Source organism: Thalassophryne amazonica, chromosome 7, assembly GCF_902500255.1.
Source record: "Thalassophryne amazonica chromosome 7, fThaAma1.1, whole genome shotgun sequence".
NCBI lineage: Eukaryota > Metazoa > Chordata > Actinopteri > Batrachoidiformes > Batrachoididae > Thalassophryne > Thalassophryne amazonica.
In genome coordinates, this window is record NC_047109.1 from 72,275,957 (window position 1) to 72,302,667 (window position 26,711).

Consider the following 26,711-nt stretch of genomic DNA (forward strand, 5'->3'; position numbering starts at 1 on the left):
TCCCTGTCATTAGTTTAAGCCACACTGCAAAATCTTTCTTTAAAAAACAATTTTCATTAAATTTACACATTCCCCAAAAGCAAAAAGATATTTCCTTTTATTTTAGTGTTTTTAATTGCAATGTCAGAAAACATGAATAAAATCCTCCTTCCTATATCTTGGAATTTTTAAGAATTTTGAAAAACTTAAGCTATTAATGTTTTTTGGTTAATAATTTAGTCTATAACATTAACATAATTAAGATTCTGCCAGACCAAATGTGATTTCTGCATGTCTTATTTTGTCCGACCAGCAATCCAAACCTGATCTAACATGTTCATTGATTTAAAAATGCTGCCAATGTATTATCTGTTAATGACATAGTTTACCTCTGCTTCCTAATAAAATACATGACACACCTCAGAAAGTAAATTACAAATAAGGCATGTAAAATAATAAAAAAAACTAGTTCTCTTTGTATTTTGGATAAATAAAGGCCCTAGGCCACATTTTAGCAGTTAAATTTGTTTACACCTGCAATCAGAGTTGAGGTTCCAGCATTTTCAAATGGAAGATAAACCAATTTTATTACAAAACATCATTTATTTTAGGGTGAATGTCTGTTGACTAAGCCTGATCACAGCAGGCAACTGCCCTATAAACCAGGCTGTAAAACTGTATTGGGATAATGGGAGGTAGTGATTTTGCCGTGGTCAGCACTGCAAGGGAGTTTTTACAGATAAGGCTAATCGCTGTGCTTATCATCACAGCAGTTGTGTATCGACATTGAAAAGTACATACTCACAAATGCACAAAAAAACGTATACACACAGGGAAAAAAGTGCAACGTTCCCTCTCACTCGTTTACTTGGCAGCTACCCTTTTGTCTCTTGTCCCGTCTCATCATATTGTGGATGTGCACACAATAAATAACAAAATAGCTCCACACCATGTCAATCAATCTGACAAAGCATGGAACAGCACAAAGAAAGGAAAACAGTCATTAAAAACTACACATTTAAGGGATGATGAAATACAGGCTAGATGGTTATATTTATCTCACTCTTTCTTTTAAACACACACAGACACACGTCTGCATCGTATGCTTGCAGGACTCTTCACTTATCAAAAGCAACCTCGAACCCTGAACTATCCCGCACCATTATGAGTACAACAAGGGGTCCCCGGCCTCACAAGTGCACACACGATTAGCAACAGGACCTTTCCTGCTCCATCCCCCCCCCCCCCACCCCCCCACACACACACACAATGCCCACTCCAGCTGGGGGACCACCAAGCAATTCCATCAAACAAAGATACACATTAGTCCTTATCCCACTGGGTTGGGGGGGGGTGATCGAGGTGTCAGAAGAAAAATTGCAACCCAAGAGAGTATATTCACAATGGAAAACATTAGTGTTTAGATTTTCAGAGTTCCACCTTATTTGTCTTGCATAATATTTAAAAAGGTATTACACAAGGGTCTGCTGAAAAATTCTGCCTCCTATTAAGCTCATTTCAATCAACAGCAAGATTTGCATATTTTCTTAAAGCTTGGAATGTTCCCCATCAGATAGTCATTACTTTTCCACATAGTCACTTTCCCTTTCCACACACTTATGCCGCAGCTGCTTGCACCTCTGTATCATTAGTGTAAGGCCCCGTTCAGACTGGGGACGGCTCGAGCCAGATTCAATATAGACTGCTTTCTAGCCGAACAGCATTCAGACCTGCTCTTCAAATCTTGCTCATACAAACACATGTAAAAACTCAATCTGGCTCAAGCTGAAAGAGATGTGCCTGGAAGTGAGAAAAAGGGAGTGTGTGTGTGTGTGTGTGTGTGTGTGTGTGTGTGTGTGTGTGTGTGTGTGTGTGTGTGTGTGTGTGTGTGTGTGTGTGTGTGTGTGTGTGTGTTAGTGCAGGAGCGTGTGTGACAGTGGATCTGGACGTGGGAGTGCAGGTGTGTGTGAGACACATGGACAGGAATGCACCCGGCAGACTTTCTTGGCGAGAAGCGTCACCAAGAAAGAAGGTTGTTTGCTGTCTTCACCATTGCAGCCGGACTGAACCAGACAGGACACTGTGGGCGCACAAACGTAGTGAGGAAGTTTGATGTCATGATCCCAGAGTTAGCCGGATTCGAGCCACATCGGTGCTCAGACCTTGAGGAATCCCACTCAAATCCACCTCTTGAAGTTGGTTTGAGCTGGAAAACAATCAGACTTTGTGCCATTCACATTCAGAACTAGAGCACCGAGCTCATAGAGTGCAAACCTCAGCCAACACTAGTTTTTAATTCCACAAATTTTTACCTTGGAAAAAAATTTTCAAGGTCAAAGTCCTGCTAGAAGTGGCTTAAGCTGAAAGATATGCAAAATATAGAACAAAAGGGCTATTCCTATCCACTAGGGCAGAGGTCTCAAACCGGTTCTAGAAAGGGCCGAGAGGATGCAGGTTTTCTGTGCAACCACCCACTCCAGCAGGTGATTTCACTGATTAACTGATTTCACCTGCTCAAGGGCCGAGAGGATGCAGGTTTTCTGTGCAACCACCCACTCCAGCAGGTGATTTCACTGATTAACTGATTTCACCTGCTCAAAGTGATGTTAATCAGTGAAATCACCTGCTGGAGTGGGTGGTTGCACAGAAAACCAGCACCCTCTCGGCCCTTTCTGGAACCGGTTTGAAACCTCTGCACTAGGGCTATCAAATATCCACTAAATCTGCAATAAGGATCAGATGCGGCTCAAACTTAGTCTATTCATTCAGCGTGCCAGTTTAGACCTCATTGTCACAAATGAGAGTGACTGAGGCACATTTGATTGAGATATAATGCAAAATGTACATTAAATGGGCTTTTCAATATGGTATTAAATTCAAATGTCCACAAAATCCACAATCCAGATCAGATCTGGATCAAACTTCGTCATGTGAGTGCCAGTCTGCACCTCACTTTCAAATATGAGAGTGATTGGGGCATGTTTGTTTAAGATATAATGTCAAATATACATTAAATGTTTTTTTTTCAATGTTAAATTTAAATGGCCACAACATCTGTAATCCGGATCAAACTTTAACAGTTGATAAAGGATACATTAATGCTCCCAAATATGGAAGACATTCAATCTTTTTTGACAGTGTTATGAATTTGGGAAAATTTTATTCATGTTGAAGGATGGGGATTTTTCCAATTTTCCAAGATTTTTCCTGACTTTGACCTTTGACCTATGACCTTGAAAAATGAATCACTTCTTGCCTGTCAGGACAAAAATAAATGAAAATTTTATAATAATATAGGAAACACTGTGGGTTACAGGCTGTTCACAACCTCCACCCAACATCATTGGTGGAGGTAAAAAAAAAAAAACAAAAAAAAAAAACCTCAAGCCCAACCCCAGTATGAACAGGGCCTAACACTGTTCCTTCAGGTGTTCTTTCAGCTTGGGAAAAAGGAAAAAGTTGGAGGGCGTGAGGTCCAGACTGTAGGGCAGGCGTGGTAAGCCATGTTTGTGGCTGGACAAGAATCATCATGATGAAAAATTAAGCCTACGCTTAAAAAAAGTAACTGCTGTCTCAATGAGAAAAATTGATGTAACAATTTGCATAGATTTTTGTAAGTTATTTCATCTTTCAACTAAGTTAATGCCACAAGACATCTCTAATTAAGTTCAAATAACTTTAGTTAAGTTGAAATAACTTTTAAAAAAAATCTATGCAAATTGTTACATCTCTTTTTCTCATTGAGACAGTGGTTAATTTTTTTTAGAGTGTACATGCCAAGTTATGGTGTATGTTGTTAAAAAAAGTCATGTAAAACTAGGACATTGCACATTGACTAAGATGCATTTAAAAGTGAGACATAGATTATTTTAAAGATATGCAACCTGCATTCAAATTTTTTTAATGCCTGGAAAACAGTCTTATAAAGAAATTACAAAGATGGATATCATCCACACTGAGGACAAGATAAAGCAGTTGAATAGTACCATAGGGTAATACGTAACTGTATGTTATACGTAACTCAGTGTGCTAATAATGGTTTGTTTTTTTGGAGGGGGGTGGGGATGTGACCATAAAATCAGATGACAATCTTATAATGACTCATGATCTAAATCACAACCCCCCACCCCCCCCCCACCCCCACCCCCAGATTTAGTTGAACTTATGTGATCACATGATTGGCTGTGCATAAGATTGCCTAGATACAAAGCCTGTTATTACAACCCCTGGCAATAATTATGGAATCACCGGCCTCGGAGGATGTTCATTCAGTTGTTTAATTTTGTAGAAAGAAAGCAGATCACAGACATGACAAAACTAAAGTCATTTCAAATGGCAACTTTCTGGCTTTAAGAAACACTATAAGAAATCAGGAAAAATAACTGTGGCAGTCAGTAACGGTTACTTTTTTAGACCAAGCAAAGGGAAAAAAATATGGACTCACTCAATTCTGAGGAATAAATTATGGAATCACCCTGTAAATTTTCATCCCCAAAACTAACACCTGCATCAAATCAGATCTGCTCATTAGTCTGCATCTAAAAAGAAGTAATCACACCTTGGAGAGCTGTTGCACCAAGTGGACTGACATGAATCATGGCTCCAACATGAGAGATGTCAATTGAAACAAAGGAAAGGATTATCAAACTCTTAAAAGAGGGTAAATCATCACGCAATGTTGCAAAAGATGTTGGTTGTTCACAGTCAGCTGTGTCTAAACTCTGGACCAAATACAAACAACATGGAAAGGTTGTTAATGGCAAACATACTGGTAGACCAAGGAAGACATCAAAACGTCAAGACAGAAAACTTAAAGCAATATGTCTCAAAAATCGAAACTGCACAACAAAACAAATGAGGAATGAATGGGAGGAAACTGGAGTCAACGTCTGTGACCGAACTGTAAGGAACTGCCTAAAGGAAATGGGATTTACATATAGAAAAGCTAAACGAAAGCCATCATTAACACCTAAACAGTAAAAAAAAAGGTTACAATGGGCTAAGGAAAAGCAATCGTGGACTGGATGACTGGATGAAAGTCATATTCAGTGATGAATCTCGAATCTGCATTGGGCAAGGTGATGATGCTGGAACTTTTGTTTGGTGCCGTTCCAATGAGATTTTTAAAGATGACTGCCTGAAGAGAACATGTAAATTTCCACAGTCATTGATGATATGGGGCTGCATGTCAGGTAAAGGCACTGGGGAGATGGCTGTCATTACATCATCAATAAATGCACAAGTTTACGTTGATATTTTGGACACTTTTCTTATCCCATCAATTGAAAGGATGTTTGGGGATGATGAAATCATTTTTCAAGATGATAATGCATCTTGCCATAGAGCGAACTGTGAAAACATTCCTTGCAAAAAGACACATAGGGTCAATGTCATGGCCTGCAAATAGTCCGGATCTTAATCCAATTGAAAATCTTTGGTGGAAGTTGAAGAAAATGGTCCATGACAAGGCTCCAACCTGCAAAGCTGATCTGGCAACAGCAATCAGAGAAAGTTAGAGCCAGATTGATGAAGAGTAATGTTTGTCACTCATTAAGTCCATGCCTCAGAGACTGCAAGCCGTTATAAAAGCCAGAGGTGGTGCAACAAAATACTAGTGATGTGTTGGAGCGTTCTTTTGTTTTCATGATTCCATATTTTTTTCCTCAGAATTGAGTGATTCCATATTTTTTTTCCCTCTGCTTGGTCTAAAAAAGTAACCGTTACTGACTGCCACAATTTTTTTTATCTGATTTCTTATAGTGTTTCTTAAAGCCAGAAAGTTGCCATTTGAAATGACTTTAGTTTTGTGTCATGTCTGTGATCTGCTTTTTTTTCTACAAAATTAACAACTGAATGAACATCCTCCGAGGCCGGTGATTCCATAATTTTTGCCAGGGGTTGTACAAATCAAGACTGAAGGCCCAAAAATCACTACATCCTGTTCCCCTCTGATTTTATTCTGAAAGTTCTGAAGAGAAGTGGTGATTCAAAGCTCTGCTGCATTGACAATTATTTCAGGGTGCTGGCCTGCTTGCTGCTGTTCTTTCTCAGCCATGCTGTCTTCTGTTTACAAAACAAGTTACCCCTCCAAGATCATCCAAAGATCCAAAGAGGATTGTCCTAATAGTGTCACAACCAATCGTGCCTTTGCTTAGCTCATGTGGAATAGCAAAGCTTGGACTGTTATTTATTTAATGATACGATCTGTACGATTACTCTGAAGAGCAGACCATATGCCAAATTAACATCATCCATGACATACGATCGACAGGTTGCCCACCCCTGTTAATAATTATCGCCTACCAAATCAGAAGTCACAGGCAATCATTAACACTCATTCTGTAAAGGTTCAGCCATGTTTGAACAGAGCTGAAAAAGAGATTTCCGTTTGAAAGTCAAAATACAGTCAGATTAAAGACAGCGTAATGACCACTGTGTTACAGCTTGTTGGTTTAAAAGGGGCTACAGAAAGGCATTCAGTAGTTAAGCTGTTTGTGCATGTAGGCGTGCACGCCTATCAGCAATGCCTAATCAATCATTAGCACAACCTTTGAGGTCCACTCAAAGGTGGATAAACGACTGATGAGATACTGCATACCACCAGCACCATGTCTTCTGAGTAAAGGCCGATTTTCACTACTGTGCCATTTCACATCGGTGCCGTCTTGACTGACGTGTATGTCTGCTTGCCTTTACAGTTTGCCACTGATGGCAAACTGTAGCATTCAGCACCAGAAAATGCAGCGTACAAGGAGCGTGTTTTAGCCTGTTAGCATAGCATGTTATTCCTGTGATCTAAAATTTATCTGTAGGTTGTTTTTTTATGTTTGTAAAGATTTAGCTCCCCAATTTACTCAAGTATTTTGTCATGGTTGTGGCATGTCCAAGTTGTACCCCACCTTTCACCTCATGACTGCTGGGATATGCTTCAACCCCCTGGTGATCCTTAATTGGAGTAAGCAGGTATAGAAAATTAATGAATTTTGTCATGGTTGAAACCCATTGCACAACAGACATGATGTGCACTTACAAGATAGCAAGGTGCACGTCAGTTTCCCATTATTCTTTTTTTTTACATTGTCCAAAAGCGATGCTGCTGTGTAGCAGCAGTTGCAGTGAAAACCAGCCTTAATGCAACCTGTAAAACATGTTGCAGCCAATGCATCTATTAGACTTAATCAAGTACTGACAAACACAAGCTAAACAATACTGACTGGCCAAAAACTGATGACAGACTGTGTTCTAGCAGCAATTGAAAAACAACACTGATTTGTCTGTAAAACCAGACACATGTATCGTCATCCCAGCAGATGTGTATCTCATCTATTCAAGCTAATGAAATGACTGTGGAAAACAAGAGTGCAGTCAAATGTCCAGTGATGGAGAGAAAGGACGTAAAGTCAGTAGAATCAGCACCCCATAAGGAACATAATCCTACATCACCAACAAATCCTGCAAGGGGGATGACTTTTTAATTTAAGTCCACTGACCACTTGCTTTGCTGTTGGATAAAACAGATTGTATATATATACATATATATATATATATACACATACATATATACATATATATACACACACACACACACACATACACACACACACACACACACACATACCGTGCTGTGAGACAGCGAGACAACTCAAACTGTTTTTCAACTCGCCACATCCAGTGCTGATATATCAAAAATATGCGAATGGGAATACTGGTACGTGTACTGAATGTCTTATACCAGTGCTTCTATAATACCGTGACCCAGTATCGACCCTTAGTAAGCCCTGTCTGTATCAGCCCTGAGGCTCGTTGATTCCAGTGCTTATCTCCAGTTTCTATATCATGAAGTGGGATGGGACACCAGTCTGATACAGCCAAGTTCTGTACCTATTTACAGCTAAGTGGACTGACACAATACAGATGAAGTGTCTTGTCCAATGGCACAGACAAGTAGCATGAGTGGGATTCAAACCCAGGTCTTCATATTTCCAGACAAGCTCATCTACTGAACTGCCTGATCTATGTTATATATATATATATATATATATATATATATATATATATATATATATATACATATATATATACATATACACACACACACCATGGTCAGTGAGAATTCCATGTCTAACTGGTGTGCATTATTTTCGTGTATAAGCACACGTAGTTCGGCGAGTTAAGTCGGCTTCGCGTCGTGGTGTTTTAGACTCTGCGTCGTGCATTCAAACCGTATAATGCACGGCTTCTCGTTGTTTAATCCTTACATACATACATATATATACACATACGAGGTCTGTTTATTTTTTTCCAAAACCTGATGGATTTGAATCACGTGTGCTTGCATGAGCAAACCTTGAACCTTCGTGCGCATGCGTGATTTTTTTAACGCTTGTCGGTTGCGTCATTTGCTTGTAAGCAGCCTTTGTGTGAGGATGGGTGGAATCGCTCGTCGTTTTTTCTTTGCAAGGAAATGGCGGAATGACTGGAGCAGCGTGACTGCATCAAATTTTGCCAGAAACTGGGCGACAGCCAGGTGGAAACCATTCGGATTATTCAGATGGCTTTCGGTGACGATGCTATGGGCATCACACAGATTAAGGAACGGTACAACCGGTTTAAAGATGGCCGCACAATGGTGGAGAGCGTGCCGTGCTCCGGGCGGCCATCAACATGCTGAAATGAGCGGATCATTTCCAAAGTGAACGCTGTGGTAATGTGGGACCGTTGTGTGACTATCCGAGAAATTGTGGAAGAGGTGGACATCAGCACTTTTTCGGCACATTCCACATTGACAACGTTTACATGCCGTTAATATTCGGGTTAAGGTCAATATTCTGGTTTCTGAATAATTAGGAATAACCCGTTTACATGCTTAAAGGTGATAGAGAGAGGTTGAATGGGGCATTAATCCTTGTTCTGTGATGTGATATGTAGCCCCCAAAAATTGGTTGGGTCTGTAATGGCTCAGAACCTTCCTAAAATGCTCTCTGAAACAACTATGTTACTATGCTGGGTTTAGAATGCCTCGTTTGCCTTTAATGGCGTCGTTTCGGAGTTTTTTGGCAATCTCATTATGAAATGCAAGTAGGTGGCGCTGATCGGTTGCCGTTGTTTGACTGACTGCCCTTGCTCTCACTGAAAAGAAAGCATTATTTATTTATTTTCATTGCTTTTATATTTTCTGTTGTGTTTCTATTCAGGTTTTTTTTTTTGCCTCTTTCTCTAAAATTGTATATAGTAATCATTAGATTATTAATATATAAACAAAAATAAATTTAAGAAATATTACAATTTGAAAACAAATGCACCCGAACGTGATGACAGCTGCAATGCTAACTTTTAACATTGAAAATGCCATAGACATGCTAATGCGTTAGCATCGCTCCAGTTTTTAAGTTATAAAATACATCTATCAACTGTTTCAGAAGAACATAACAGGTCGGTTTAACATAGAAAAGGTAAATAATACAGACGTATGCTCTTTAGGGTTTTAGCAGGAGAAAATTAAGCAAAAGAAAGAAAGAATAATCGAAGCATTGCTTCAATCTGTGAAGCACTGCTTCGATTGGTTCAAGGTTCAAAGCAAAGCCGCGCTGCAGAAAAGTTGTTTACGGACCCGCCACAGGGTCTGTAATCAATACAGAAATGATCATTTTCCAGACAAACACCCCCAAAAACAACGGCCACTCTGAAGGACCGATAACATAATCGTTAAGCACAAAGCTTATTGATGTCGGTGGATCGAGTAATTTCTTAACGATACCCAAAAGGAACCGGTTCTCGACACACATCCCTAGCTGCTAAGGGGTTCCCTTTAGAGGAACAAACCAGAGCTAACGTGCCATTCTAACGTGCAATTCTTACAACAGGAATATGGCGCAACACAAATTTAAAACAAAAGAAAATGTGATACTCACAGGCTGTACTGATTGCTGGGGTTGATTTTGTCGCAGAGTCGGAACTGACCCTCTACTGAGTATTAAATGCCGACTGAAGCCAGCTCGAAATTGTGCAAGGTTTGTGAAACAGTCCTCCGTGAAATGCGCAGAGCAAAGAAATAGTCGGCGGTTGTATGTACTGGGGATGCGGTTAAAAATGAATAAAAGCCAGTGATCGCATACATTGCTTTCCGTGGGAAGATCGTAGTCCGCTAAAACAGCCTGGAAAGCACACCTGTAGCTCACCATTGCTTCTCTTCGAGTGTTACGAATGGGTGGGCACAACCTTATGAATAATTAATTTCGAAGGGGCGTGTGTGAAAGGGTGTGGGGGTGGGTGTGGGTGTGTGTGGGGGGGCTATTGGTGAGAAAGTGACGTAACAGATTGGCCTGTTTTCTAGGGGCAATTCAAAAAAGGGGAAATACTTGAAACAGAGGTTCTGAAACTTGCTGGCACTTCGTGTGTATTCCCCACAGCGGGGAGACTCTGAACTAACACCAAAAACATGAAAAAGATGATTTTGATTCTCTATCCCCTTTAAGCAGACAGAGTTACTCCTGTATACATGGTCACTGGTATCATTTGGAATATCCCCATCTAAACAGCGAAGCACGTCGTCGACCGATGCTTGATTTGATCTGGCGTTCGTGCAAATCCTGCTTCGTGTAAAACCCCTCACTACACACTTTTCTCAAACAGGCATTAACATTTTCTCATTCTTCTCTCCTGCGGGCTGCCTCCGCATCAAAACAGCGAGCGTCTCTGCACCTGTTGCCACATTTGGCGCAGGTACGCACAGAAGAGAGGGGGGCGGTGTGAGTGGTCCATTGTGGCGTTTACCGAGCCGCAGACGGTAAGCGCATCAGAGGCAGAGCAACTGCGATGATATGCCGACTGGTGCCGCGACCGGCCCGCCTGATAAGGACGCAGAACACAATGCGCTGTTTACATCTGCTTCTGTGGTGTCCGGTGGGCTGCACGCGCCGCATACAAGTAGTTGCTGTACTCAAAAGACCAAGATTCCTTACGGATAGGACATGCGCAGAACACAAAATAACGTTCCTTCCTATGGGGATATCCCGATGCGCGTATGCGCGTTTATATGACCTGATATTCGGGTTAGAAAAGGAGTAACCCAGGGGTCTTATTCGGGTTTTTAAAAACCGGAATATGAACATATTCGGGTTTTTTGCGGGCGTTTACATGGCCGTGCGCAACCGGGTTATTGCCAATATTCCGGTTATGAAAGGGTTATTGGCTGCATGTAAACGTAGTCTGTGACAGAAGATTTGGCCATGAAAAGAGCTGCAGCGTGTGAAACAAAGGAATTCAGCCGAGAGGGCGGGACCAGATCTCACTCAAGGCCTGCCCACAGGGAAATGACGTCACAGACGCGTGAAAAAACTCACGCATGCGCACGAGGGTTCAAGCATGATTGGTGTAATCGCACGTCATTCAAATCCATATAGTTAAAAAAAAATAATAAAAGGGCCGGTTTATTATCTAATAGACCTCGTATATATATATATATATATATATATATATATATATATATATATATATATATATACACATATATACACACACACAACCCCTGGCAAAAATTATTATGAATTATGAAAATTTACAGGGTGATTCCATAATTTTTTCCTCAGAATTGAGTGATTCCATATTTTTTTCCTCTGCTTGGTCTAAAAAAGTAACCGTTACTGACTGCCACAATTTTTTTAGCCTTCACGTTGGAAATGATCTGGTTGATTCAGCCTGTCGATCGGCGCTCGGAGCGCGGTGCGCTATCAGCAGCTGTGGGCGGTCTTTAAACCGGCTGGAGCACTCCTTAATCTGTGTAATCCCCATAAAATCGTCCCTGAAAGCCATCTGAATTTTCCGAATGGTGTCCACCTGGAGGTCTCTCACAGTTTCTGGAAAAAATTGATGCAGCAAAGCTCCAAATCATTCAGACATTTATTTGCAACAAAAATCCGATGAGAGGGGTGGACCACTGCTCATACAAAGCCTGCTCACAGGCGAATGACGCAACCGACAGGCGTGAAAAAACTCACGCATGTGCACGAAGGTTCAAGCTTGGCCGATGCAATCACACGTGCTTGTGTTTATATATATATATATATATATATATATATATATATATATATATATATATATATATATATATATATATATATATATATATATATATATATATATATATATATATATATATATATATATATATATATATATATATAGAGAGAGAGAGAGAGAGAGAGAGAGAGAGAGAGAGAGAGAGAGAGAGAGAGAGAGAGAGAGAGAGAGAGAGAGGACAAGTTGGGACATGCCTATCTCGGCTTTCAGTGCTTACCAGTCGAGTGAGTATAAGAGAAATTGTGGAGAGCTGGGCATGTCCCAACTTGTCCTCTAACACTCTGAAATGGAGGTGTTCCTTTGCCTCGCTTCATCAGCGAATCGGTTGTGACGCGCGAAGCCTCCGCGCGGCTTTCCATGACAAAATCTCTTGTTAAAAGTGAAATCTGCCAGAAAATAGCTGATGTCCAGCTCTTGTGATAACCAGAGAAATTGCACACAACGGTCCCGGCTCCACACAGCGATCCGTTTAGAAATGATGTGGTGGTTTCTGCGCGGTGCGCCGTGTGCCATTGTGGGCCGTCCTTAAAGCTGTAGTAACACTCCTTATTCTCTGTGAAGCCCGTAAAATTTTCACCGAAAGCCAGATACATTTTTCGAATGGTTTCCAGCTGCCTGTCTCTAACAGTTTCTGAAAAATAAGCCCAAATCATTCCGCCATTTCCTCGCAATGAAACAACGACGAGAGGGGTGGAGCAGTGCTCACTCAAAGCCTCCCCACAGGCGAATGACACAACCGACAGGCGTGGAAAAACTCATGCATGTGCACGAAGGTTCAAGCTTGGCTGACGTAAAAACATATGAATCAAATCCATATAGTTTTTGAAAAAAATAAAAAGGTACGATACTTTTCTAAACAGACCTCGTATTTTATATATATATATATATTATATATATTATATATATATTATATATATATATATATATATATATATATATATATATACACACACACACACACACACACACACACACACACACATACATACATACGAGGTCTGTTAGAAAAGTAACGGACCTTTTTATTTTTTGCAAAAACTATATGGATTTGAATCATGTGATTGCATCAGCCAAGCTTGAACCTTCGTGCGCATGCATGAGTTTTTCACCCCTGTCGGTTGCGTCATTCGCCTGTGAGCACGCCTTGTGGGAGGAGTGGTCCAGCCCCCTCGTCGGATTTTCATTGTCAGGAAATTGGCTGATCGACTGCCGCTTTGCTTCATCAAAATTTTTTCAGAAAGTGTGAGAGACAGCCAAGTAGAAACCATTTTGGAAAATTCAGATGGCTTTCGGTGAAGATCTTATGGGGATCACACAGATTAAGGACAATTATTTTTTTTGACCAACAACTACTGAAAGCATTAACTGAATACATGAACAACAGAAATGTAAACAGTTTTAACTGTGATAAGTGGGTGATTTTTTTTTTATGTTTTTATTAAGTTAAAGTTACACAGTGAAGTTTTAGTATCTTCACTGAGTGGTTTCAGCTACTGTATATGCAAAATATACAAACACAAATGTTTGTATAAGGGCAACTTGTGGTGGCATGCGGTGTGATCATGTCATAGCAGCCTCTTCATCTGCAGAGAGTGGATGCGTATGGAATGTGGCGTGTTCTGGGAAAGCTGAGAAAGCTGGATGCAGTGGAATAAAGGGGAGGACCTGATGGGGGAAGGGAGGGGAACGTCCCAGGCTGGAAAGGGTCCCATTTAGTTCATCCATCTCTCACACACACACTACCCTGCTACTTACCACTAATGAATCAGAAGCCGTCACATTGTTGTACAGGAATAACAACATATTACGTATTTTAATTTCTCTAACATAAACACCATGGAATAAATAAATGCTGCCAGCTTTTAACAAATTCTCCAAGTATCCCGCAGTGTTTCTCCAAGTATTTTTTTTCCAGGCCTTGTGGTACTCACCTCCACCCCCACCCCCCACACAAAAATGAGGTGCATTGTGCATAAAAATGTGAGGTGCTCAGAAATGTAGACGCTAAAGTTAAATGATGTGCCATTATTTATATAGTCCTGCCACAGCACTGCAAAGATTGATCATTGGTGGTTTTAAAAAAAAATACTTGTCACTGAACAGTACACAAGAATTTTTCATATTAAAGAATGGCCAGAAACAAGGATCACTCAGTTTCAGCTTCACCAACCACACCATCAACTGCATGGGTGCAAACGAATACATCTCAGCCTGTGCATATTTATTGTCAGAATACCCCAGTCATAACTGACAGATCGCAGGGTGCATATATAACCACTTTTTTCTTCAAAGTTCAAGTCCAGACACCCTGGTAAAGCCTGTCAACATTAAAGGGCCTTTCACATTGAACACGTCGGAAGCTTCACACAACGCATACCAACGCTTTAACGCGTCAACGCTTCGCTTCAGAAGCGGCAAGGGGGCGGAGATTGCTACGTCACACTCTGGCTGTTTCCACAACCTGAAAAAAGTTCAGCGATCGCCATCTTGAATTTGCGTCGCCTGAACCACAAAAAAAGCTTTAAAAAACAGCAGAACGATTCTCCCATCACCCTACTGGGAGAAGCTTTTTTCAGCTACTTTTCAGAGTGACGCCGACCGAGGGAGGACTGACGATTTGGTGGGATATCGATCGAACAGCGACAGCAGGCCGACCCGCACGGAGAAGCCAGCCTTCAGGCATCATCTCTGGGCAGACCGAGGCAGGCAGCCGGGGAGACTGAGCAAACCCACTCAGTCTGAAATCTCCCACTTTTTGGATATATATGAAGTACCAGTTTGCCCGACAGAGTTTAGTTCTGCAGCTTTATCGAGGTGAGAATAAAATAAAAGTAAAACATGACGTTTACGTTAGCTTAGCCTTTTAGCACAGCTGATCTGAGTGAACGCTTTAATTTGTAAATGGTTCAGTCTTTCTTATTTTTACCAAATAAAGTTACAGCTTTTTTTGGAGACCACAAAAGCTCAACTTTAAATTACTTTTTTTTTTTCGGGCATTTTTTTCCCATTTTTTTAGTGCTTCTTTATATTTAAAGAAATATTTTTATTTGTCCCAATCAGGAACATTTGCTGTGTATACAACCAAACTTCCATTGATGAGCTGAACACCATGAAGTCCAGTAGAAAGAAAACATCTCTGCTCTTCAAAACAGGACAAAAGTGTCTTCAGCAACACCACCAGAGTTCAAAGCTGCAGAAGAGACCTTCATCTGGTCCAGAGAATCGAGCATTAACATCACCTGCTTCTAAATAAAAGGCTCTTTCAACAGCAACTATTTTATTATTTTTAAAAAGCTGTTTCATTTTATATTTTAACAATAAATGAATGGATCATTAGAAATGTCCACGAATCAAAGTCAAAAGACATTTGCACAGGTAGAAGCTCTCCACTTATTGTGCTCAAATTCATATTTTAGAAATGACTGTCCTGATAACAACATTAAAGGCAATTACATATTTTGGCGAAATTACAAGTTGAAATGAAACAAGTTGAAAGTTGAAATGAAAATTCATCATGAGGTTTATGTCACAGAAATCCTACTTTACAATCACACGCAGCCATTGTTAAATTATTTCCTGTTGCATTTATAATAAACGTTTGTATTTATTTACAGTGTCTGTTTTTCTGGTTGAAATGAGATATAAATAATCCACCAGACTTAAAAAAAAAAAAGTACAAATTTCCGTTATTTTGTCTAAAAATAAATGTCTGAGGTTCCTTATGTTAAACAAGAAATTATCTAATCTGAAATAACAGGTGGTTTTAATTTACAGATGAAAGGTTTCTAAAGAACCATTTATTGATTTATTTAGCTATTTTAATTACAAGTGTTCTAAACATTTTTTTAACAGTAATCAGAAATTCTGAGGTAAACAACAACAACAAACATTTCCATGGGTTTTTCTTCAGAAAACTGCTCTATAAATGAACAGTCCTGTGACACTTTGTTTTCCGTGTTTTGGCCTGACGCGTCATTCCTATTGGACAGCGCAACGCTACGTCACGGCTTAGTGCGTCGAAAGTTGGGTTGGATTGGATTGAACTTTGACCGCGTCAGCCTGCCGACAAGCCGCAATGCGCGCTCCCTTCAGAAGCGTCGCTTTAGCTCGGCTTTTGATGCAACGCTTCTGACGCCTCTAAAAAGCAACGCGTCTCATTGAAAATAATGCTTTTTAGACTGATTTTTGATGCTTCTGAAGCTTTCAGTGTGAAAGGCCCATAAGACTGTAAATGACATCCAATTTTTCATATCAATATATAGAGATATTATGTCAAAATATCACAATATTGACTATGTATTCACTATAATGTGTAGAGCTGTGTATCAATTCAAATTTCATCAATAGATTTGATTACGATTCTTAAGATTCAGAATCGATTATTTTGATTTGATCCGATCCAATATTGATTTGGGTTAATGTTATTAAAACCGTTTTGAGTTGTTACCTAATTGTCTAGTTATACAACATATTAATACTAGTATTATATTAACATTTGACAGCAAATTAATGAAGTATTGGTAGTTAATAATGATGACTATAAGACTGATGGCATGGACCAATCCCCCTCCCAGAATGATAGTATTTTTATTTTATGATCATGCTGAAGGGCAGCCAAAAGAGAGCACCAGAGGTACCTGGTTCATTGGCCCTGACACAGGTACATTTCTACAGACTTCCATGTTTTGGCCTGATGCCTCGTTTCTTTTGGCTTTAACCCTCTGGGGGCAGAGGGCATTTTTTGGGCAGTTCACTCGCCTGGCATAAATGTTTTATTATTGCTGTTAACAGCTCTCCCTGCATCCCACAATCAAGTTTTATGTCTCTTTTTTCAGGACAACCTGTGCTTTCAGAATACATATGTTTTTGTTGTGTTTTATAAGTGTAATAAAGGTTTACAATCAAAAATAGGCAAGGAAAAAATAAAGCAAAATATAATTTTCCACACACATTTATTCAAAACACACAGCAAACTATGATAAACAACTGTTTTTACACTTTATAAAGGTAATTTGAGGTCTTGTCTGAAAGACTGTACAACAAAAAGGTTCAAACAATACACAAATGCACATTTTGAACAATATATACAAAATGGTCTATGCGTTTTGTTGTCCATTGATATGGTAAACAGTGCTTTACGCAGAGAAAGCAACAGAGTTATCCAGTAACATTCACATGCAAACTAGTGGAGCAATCCTGATAGTTACACACTCTTTGTTTGAGCACGTGAGATTGTCATCAGATGTTCTCCATGTGCTCCTGCTTTCACTGATCGCTGTGCGTAATGGCGCAGGGCACACTGAGTATGTACTAATAGTATGTACTCATTGGAGCACCCAGGGGGATATTCAAACGGGCCAACTAGTAACATATCACTCCTGAAAACGATCTTTGGCTTTTCACGTGAGGTAAATCTGCCCTACGATTGGATTTTGTAAAACCATGTGACGATGAACCAATTCCGATTGGACATTCACACTGCGCACGTCATCACACAGCTTCTATGAGGAATACAAAGATGGCTCGAAAGTCCGCGGAGTTAACTTTTCAGCAAAAAAAAAAAAAGAGTAAGTTTCTATCTCACATCATTCAAAAGTTATTTATAATTTAGTAAAGCTTGGTCTTAGCCGTTGTATACGATGACGTCGGCCCCAGAGGGTTAAAGTAAAGCTGTAAAAAAAAAAAAAAAAAACTGGCTTTACTTCACAAAATTTGGCCCTCAAAATGCAGGCAATGGTGTTTCAGACAATTATAAATTTTAAAATTTTCGAGAGACAAATGGTCCCAGCCTCCCCTACAAATACTCGGATCTGCGGTGCTGGCTGTGCCCACAGCTGCCCAGACTGACTTTTCAGTCAGTCTTTTCCAACAGCACTTACTGTGGGAAAAGACTGACTGAAAAGTCAGTCCACACCAGAGAACCTTTGTGCACTGTCCCACGGAAAAGGCATGTTATGAGGAACGATAGCAAAAAACACGACTGTGTCTAAACAGCAGGCGATTCTTTTTTCTTGCCCGCAACAGACAAGAGTCCCGGGGATCATGACTGACATCTTTAAATACACACACACACACACACACACACACACACACACACACACACACACACACACACACACACACACACACACACACACACACACACACACACACATCTTCAACTGCTTAGTCCAATTAAGGGTTGTGGGGTGCTGGAGCCCATCCCAGAAGTCATAGAGCCCGAGGCGGGGTACACCCTGGACAGGACGCCAGTCTTTTTTAAAAATCGATCTTTGGGTGTATGAATCAATCTGGGGGAATTAAAATGAGAATCGATTTAAAATCTGTGAATCAATCTTTTCAACCCAGCACTAATAATGTGATAATGGACTTTAGGGATATTCTGAATGTTATTTGTTGTTTATCAATACAATGACAATAAAGACTATTCTATTCTTTCCTGTACTAACACCTTCTTTATTCATTTTTGAAAATCACAATCAGGAATCACTTTATACAAAGATTTTGTAAAGAAGGTAGTTTTAATATTTAGCACCAGAAACAGATCTGACAAAAATCTGAAAAAAAAAAATCGATGGCTATTTTAATAACTGATTCATAATTCTGTTGTTTAAGTCATGTGTCAAATAAAAATGATAACAATTCTGTGGCTTTAACTTCTTGTGTGAATGTTTAGTGCTTTATCAAATTAATTATAAATTCTTTTGAGGTTTGAACACCAATTTATTACATACGAGGTCTGTTAGAAAAGTATCCGACCTTTTTATTTTTTGCAAAAACCATATGGATTTGAATCACGTGTGATTGCATCAGCCAAGCTTGAACCTTCATGCGCATGCGTGAGTTTTTTCACGCCTGTCGGTTGCGTCATTCGCCTGTGAGCAGGCTTTGTGTGAGCAGTGGTCCACCCCTCTCGTTGGATTTTTATTTCGAATAAATGTCTTAACGATTTGGAGCTTTGCTGCATCAAATTTTTCCAGAAACTGTGAAAGACCTCCAGGTGGACACCATTCGGAAAATTCAGATGGCTTTCAGGGACGATTTTATGGGGATTACACAGATTAAGGAGTGCTCCAGCCGGTTTAAAGACCGCCCACAGCGTCTGAGAGCGCGGGGCACTCCGAGCGCCGATCGACAGGCTGACACCCCGCTGAAACAACCAGATCATTTCAAACGTGAAGGCTTTGTTGATCCAAGACGTCGTCTGACTTCCACTAAAATGGCAGAAGACGTGGACATCAAGACTTTTTCGGCACATTCCACTGTTACAGGAGTTTTTTTCATGGAAAGAGAAGCGGAGGGATGCGCCACGGAACCGCTCATGGCGCGGGACAAAAGCACCTCCGTGTTGGTCTCACAGGACGGCTTTCAGATGGCTTTCAGACGGCTTTCGGTGGCTTTTCAGCCGTGTGACTATCCGAGAAATTGTGCATGAGCTGGACATGCCAGAACATGTCCTGTGAGGCTTCATCACGGCGTTGCTTTGCGCCATGCGGCTCCATCGCAACGCGCGGAATTCCTCCGCTCCTCTTTCCATGACAAAAACTCCTGTAACAGTGAAATGTGCTGTTCATTTCCACACTGGACGCTGTGTTGATCCGGGACGTCGTCTGACTTCCACAGGAATTGCAGAAGACGTGGACATCTGCACTTTTTCGGCACATTGAGACAGACGTGCGGAGGAATTCCGCGCGTCGCGGTGGAGCCGCATGGCGCAAAGCAACGCCGTGATGAAGCCTCACAGGACATGTTCTGGCATGTCCAGCTTATGCACAATTTCTCGGATAGTCACACGACTGAAAAGCCACCGAAAGCCGTCTGAAAGCCATCCTGTGAGACCAACACGGAGGTGCTTTTGTCCCGCGCCATGAGCGGTTCCATGGCGCATCCCTCCGCTTCTCTTTCCATGAAAAAAAACTTCTGTAACAGTGGAATGTGCCGAAAAAGTCTTGATGTCCACGTCTTCTGCCATTTTAGTGGAAGTCAGACGACGTCCCGGATCAACAAAGCCTTCACGTTGGAAATGATCTGGTTGTTTCAGCGGGGTGTCAGCCTGTCGATCGGCGCTCAGAGTGCGCTGCGCTCTCAGATGCTGTGGGCGGTCTTTAAACCGGCTGGAACACTCCTTAATCTGTGTAATCCCCATAAAATCGCCCCTGAAAGCCATCTGAATTTTCCGAATGGTGTCCACCTGGAGGTCTCTCACAGTTTCTGGAAAAATTTGATGCAGCAAAGCTCCAAATCGTTCAGACATTTATCCGCAATAAAAATCCGACGAGAGGGTTGGACCAGTGCTCACACAAAGCCTGCTCACAGGCGAATGACGCAACCGGCAGGCGTGAAAAAAACTCACGCATGCGCACGAAGGTTCAAGCTTGGCTGATGCAGTTACACGTGATTCAAATCCATATGGTTTTTGCAAAAAATAAAAAGGTCGGATACTTTTCTAACAGACCTCGTACTGTCTATCGCTCTGCCACTTCAGACTGCATGTGCATTGGGTCCAGATCACTACCACATAATACCTATTCCTCTGGCAATTACAACTGACGGGCACACTACACATGGCTACTGTTCCAGAATTAAATAATGAAGAGACGCTGTTACCAGTTACTAATGTAGCCAGCCATAGACTCTCATCAAAGTCACACTACGGTATCCAGGGATACACGCTGGCCCCACAGGCCTCAAGACATCTTCTACCTGGGTGAATGAGAACCTGCCTCAGCTCAACTGCAGTATTAGTCACATTACACTCTAAACCACAAAACTGATTCACAAATCAGTAAATTGGAAAAAAAAAAAAATCCCACCTGGTCTGGCAGAAGGATCTGAAGGAGTTATAACAGTGAAGAAACTGGAAATGGTACAATATTTTTTCATCAACTTGCAGTTTCCATATTGTCCAACTTTATCTGATTTGGGGTTGTACATGTTGCATTTTGAAGTTACAGAACTACTCCCGGTAAAAAAAAAAAAATGTTCCAGCAAATGAAAATATCTCTTACAAAAAGGGCAAAATAAAATAAAATAATAATAAAAAATAACAACAACAATACACTGGTATATGCAGGCTATACTTTGAAATAAATTGATCAGAACAATGCAGGCTTACTGAGTCCACTCCATATTTTTGGAAAATTTATCAAATAAAAGATTTTGCAATAAATAAAACACATGGCTATCCCCTAATAACTTCAAAAAGTAAATCTAAAATAGGCCAGGTTGTATTTTTATTATGGCTAACATTCACTTCAGCATGATGTCATCTTCTTCTGTTACACCCCCCCCCCCCCCCCCCCCATCCCATGGCTAAGTACAGCAATCAACCACTGTGCCTGAACATAAATTACAACAAAATTAGCTCAGGTTCTAAAATAAATCATTTTTATTTTAAAAATATCAACCTATTAAAGGATAGTGTTCTCACCTGCTTCATGTGTAAACACATGCATATATCCACATTTTATTTGAATTTTGATGATTTTGTTTGTCTGAGATGATGCTTAATGCATAAATTGGATTTAATGTCTCATAAATTTGGCATAATTGTTGCCAGCAGCTATTGCTTGTGACGCATCCTTCGCATGTTGGACACACGCAGTTGGTGTGAACGGGCCGGTACCGTGCTGCAGTGAAAGTGGACTGAGAGATAAGGTAGCACAACAGTTTTTTTTTTGGTTGGTTTTTTTTCCCCCCACCAAATCATGCCCCTCCACACTGGCCACAGTCCCTCCACACTCTGTCTGACATGCACGACTTACTCTCTTTCAGCAGGAACGTAGTGTCTGTGTCCAAAAACAAAGCTGTCTCCTTCATGAGGATACGCCGTGTGATTGGTTGCCTGAAAAGCCCTGAAGAGGCGCTACAGTTATGCCACAGCGTTACTCTGTCTGAAAACTGCTGAAATTTTCCACTTAAAAAAGCCTTGCCAAAGCTACAGGGAGCCACTCCATGGGGGGGGGCGTAACTGCATGTGGCTCTGGAGCAGCAGGTTGCCGACTCCCCCCAGTACAGAGAAAGTTAAAATCACATACATTTGATTGCTATTTCATGTTTGAATTTTCTGTGTTCATATTACACTATAGAATCAACATACAAACATACTGTACACACTGTTCACTGGAACTTTGTTTCTCTGGGACATTGTACTTCATTTATTTGTTAATCCTCCACTGCACACAGTGAGCTACATTTAGCTGTCTCAATTGCAACTTTTCTTTCATGTTTTGCGTATCTTGTTTTATAACTTCTGTCTTAGTAGCCACGTTGCTGAGTCTGCTCTGCTTGAGGTTTGTTCATGTATTATAAAACAAAAGGGAGTTTTCATCAAAATGGTGACAAATGTGCTGCTCATGGAGTGGGATTCCTTATGTAGAGCGCTTTATGTTGTGATATGGCATGATATAAATACTATAACCAACAATGGCCTCCGAAATCCGGTATAAACAGGCTCCAGGGCAAAATTATTAAAGACTGGAATATTGATACACTTTGAAAACTTTGTGATTCTTAGTATGGTCTGTTGGCGTTTTGACTGAAAGAAGTTAGTTAAGCTGCTGTGCTGCACCTGAATGAGGGCTGCTGACTGGCATGGACATGCTTGTCTGGACTTAAACTTTGAAGAAAAACGCAATTACACATGCACCCTGAGATCTGTCTGTGATGAGGGATTCTGGTAAATGTGCACATTAAATTTTGGTTATCCCCAAATATATTGTTTGCACCAATGCAGTTGGTGGTGTGTAGGTCAGTGATACTGAAACTGTGTAAGTCTAGTCTTTGGGTATTCTTTAATATGAAAAACAAAACAAAAAAAAAAAAGAATATGAAAAAAAATGAATACGAAAAAAAAAATTCTGCGATAAGGTTCCTGTTTGTTTGTTTGGTTTTTAAACCACCAATGATCAACCTCTGCAGGACTGTGGTAGGGTTTAAATAAATAACAAGCCATCACCTAACATTAGGTTTTGTGTCTCTGAACGCCCCACATTTTTCTGCACAACACACCTTGCCAGAGCACTCTTTCTCAAAAGTACTGATAAGAATATCATTATAGTACCAGGCCAATAAGCAGTACCGCAAAGAGTAGTAGTACCATTATACCCATCCCTAGCCACCAGGACCCTGCAATCAATGTTACAGGCAGACCACTATTTAACCATCCAGTATTTAACCATCATATAGTCAGTGTAGGTGTGTCTATTTTTTATTTTATCTTTTTATCATTTTGCACGTTGTAAGACACCAACGTGGACCAAAATAGGAAGTTCAATGCTACCCACCTGTATCTATCAGAATTTCAAAATTCAGAAACACATATGTGGTAGTTTTTACAACTGGTGGAAATGTTTGGAGGCTCACCGACCTGAACATGGCCCAACAATAGAAGGGAATTTAAATTGAAAGACATTTTCTTGAAAAACCGCTTAAACAATGAATCCATTATCACAATCATGAGCAATGAATTTCCTGTTAACTAACATGCTGCACTAATGAAAATAGTGGTTAGTTGCAGCACTAGTCTACCATAATAAATTGCATAGCTGGCACAAAAGTACTTCCACTTCCTCCTGTCTGAAGAAAAAAATGTCAAGCGAGAGAGAGAGAGCAAGAGCAAACTTATGTAAGCATTTCAAGAACTGGACACACACACTGAGACCTCAGCTGCCTGCAGACACAACCCCGTGATCTCACTTCAATACAGGCTGAGTACCTGACACATGCTCAGGTACTGGGTTAATATCAGCTTGGCTCCCAGTGTAACTGAGGAGACATGATCACCTCAATACCACCACCAGGAGGAGAGACTTCTCCAAGATACACTAATTCAAGCCCGCAACTCTTGTGCCACTTCATAGTAGTGTTTGCATTCAGAAAGATTGAAAAGGTGATGAAATTAAGTTGTTAAGATGACAGAGGATGTAACAACTGTACGCTAGTTAACCACTTCCTCCTGAGCCAGAGTACCACAGTACAGTACTAAACCTGCACCAGATTTTAATGCTGACAAGCAAACCACTTTAGCAACAGGTTCACGCCACACTTTTCTCTAAAGGTAAACATGGAGTTTCTCCGCTATTCAAACTTACCAGAATCTCCAGGTGTTTTCATTCTTTCTGTCGTCGGACGCACAATGGACTGAAGTTAGCTCAACAGTAACCACGTTTGATGTGGGGAGAAGAGCGCTCTCTTCGGCCCCCCCTCTAGTTTCCAACGTGGAAAACTCAGCGGAGCTACAGGAGAAACTTTCTGGAGCAGCTTTTTCCGAGGGGGTCTGTGCTCGCTTTCCGCGTCCGTTTCCCCGCTTATCCGCCAAGCGACGGCGGGGCTGTGGAGCGAGCTGAGCGGTCAAACCCGCACCGTCCTCCCGCCCCCTAAGGAGCGCTCAAAACTGCTAACAAAAACAAAACAAAACAAAAAACATAAAGACAAAAAGGGGAAGAAAGCGTTCTCCCCGTCTTCTAACAAGTTCTTACGCTAACTATCCGGTCGCTGTTTACTCCGTCTCAACCGCATCTTCGTCGATGTGAAAGCTCGGCTCTTTCTTTGACAGAAACCCAGAATAAGATTACTAAAGGACTAGCTCTCTTTCTTTGCGGACTTTTTTCATCTCTCTCGCTCTCTCTCTCCCATCCCTCCGGGCCTCTCTCTAACTGCGGGGTGTCGTTTTTCGCTCGCTTCTGCGTGGGGCCCCGCCCACACTGACGTTGGAGTCACGCCCACTCACCACGAGCCGGTGCCTGGGTTGGCGTCACCGCAGCTCGCTGTGTTGCCGTGGAGACCGCCCAGGGCGCGCGCGCTCCTGGTGACATCACGTCCGAGTTGTTCGAGGGGCGAGAGTGGGCCCAGCTCGCGGCGTCCGTGTGCGTCAGTCAGCCTTTCTGTGCGCAATCTATTCATGTCATCTTAATGGTGTGGAAGATTAAATACCACATTCTGAGAGAGTGATTAATAATGTTTAATTAATACTGCCTTTGTGGTAGTCTGATAAAAGAATGCACAATTTGAAACAGCTAACATGTTGAATAAAAATAAGAAAGAAAAGCTGTAATATTTGACTGTAATTATGAAAAAATAGTGTGTAAGAAATAATAAAATCATAAAAAGTCATTAATTTAATTCAATAGGAAGGTATAAAAAGACAACATTTCAAAAATATTCATACATGAAGTTATCTAAATGAAATTTTACTTCAATTTCAATGTTTGTACCTGCATGGACAGTAAAAATGCCTAGGGAGGTCACTCACCTTGACTTGTGTAGGTCATCCTTATCCCAAAAATTGTGGGTGAAGAGTTGTTTTTTTATTAGGCTCCCCATGTTCCAACAGGCCCTTGCGAGAGTCTGTCTAATGCCGTGCCAATTTTGCTGAGTTGACCTTGCAGGTCCTGCACTCTGCTCCCACAAAATGTCCATTCACCCAGAATGTTTTCATACACACACGCAGTATACAAATCAAGGTGATTGAACTGAGTAAAGCCTGTCTCACACTGCAGATTTTTGGCCCCAATTGCCTTCCTGATTCCAAAGATGAGGAAATCTGGTCTGATTTATTACAATACCAATCTAAAGTTGTGTGTCATATTGTTAGGGCAGACTACAAAAAATTCTGGATCCAGCACCTGACACGAGAGCTTCTGGGCATGTGTACAATGTTACTATGTACAGTCTATGCGTTAGTGTTTGTGGCTATGACTTTTATACAAAAATAAATGTATCTGTTAACACCTAATAACTGTCTTCTGCTGAAGAGTGCAACATGCTTTTCATGGGATTATCGATGTACATTCGATTTCCAGAGGAGGTTTAAAGAAGTCAGCGAATGGTGAGTCTTTGAACACACCACCCTGCACACACATTCAGTAACTGCTGGAGTTCAGTGCCTGGTCTAGTAATGAATGAAATCACCCACTGCTTGGTACACGAAAACAACACAATCTGCATTGTATTTTAATTTTAGCTTCCACTGTTGTCCGGCATCAAAATAACTGAGCTGCCTAATCCATATTCAAGCAGAACTTATTTATTTCAAGAGGCACTAATGAAATAATAACAAAGCCACCTGTAAAAATAAAGTAAGAGGCATTTTGTGTGCGGTTCAGTACTGATCCGGTATGCAAAAGAGGAGCAAGACAGAATGAATGATTAAGTGACGGTCCAGCTTCTTATAATATATGACCCCTTGACCAATCTGACCACAATCCATCACCTTCACTCCACACTGTGTTTAATCAGTGTTTGTATCGCTCACATGCCCTGACTTTTGCTATATATTGTGGTAATATATAGCCACCACTGTTTTGGATCATGATGTGTCCCCACATCACAAATTTTTTTAGCATGTTTAAAAAGTTTCCCAATATCTCAAAATGCCCTACATCTTTACTTTTGCCACCTGTTAACAACTATTACACTCCCTTTCAGGCCTGACCAGGGGTTTTGCACCACAATCATGTGTAAAGTATCTGCAGTGGGATAAGTCCATTACTTATCTCATCAATAACTAAAAAACAATAAATGGTATCAATATGTCAGTCTCCAAATAAAAAGAATGTACCTTGTTGCATCAGATTAATCAAAAAAGCGCCTTTGTTTTGCCCATTTAATATCCCAGTGGATGCTTGACGGATTACAGAAAATTACAAATAAAA

General features: G+C 40.8%; 1 protein-coding gene across 1 annotated transcript in view; it reads right to left on the reverse strand.

Moving 5' to 3' along the window:
* The window catches only part of erfl3 (Ets2 repressor factor like 3), a 151,616-nt gene extending 126,909 nt beyond the window's left edge, over positions 1 to 24,707 (reverse strand). The window contains exon 1 of the mRNA XM_034174423.1: positions 24,150 to 24,707. Within this exon, the coding sequence (XP_034030314.1) occupies positions 24,150 to 24,171 (22 nt within the window). The 5' untranslated portion in view covers positions 24,172 to 24,707. The remainder of the gene's footprint in view (positions 1 to 24,149) is intronic.
* Between the last annotated feature and the right edge of the window lie 2,004 nt (positions 24,708 to 26,711).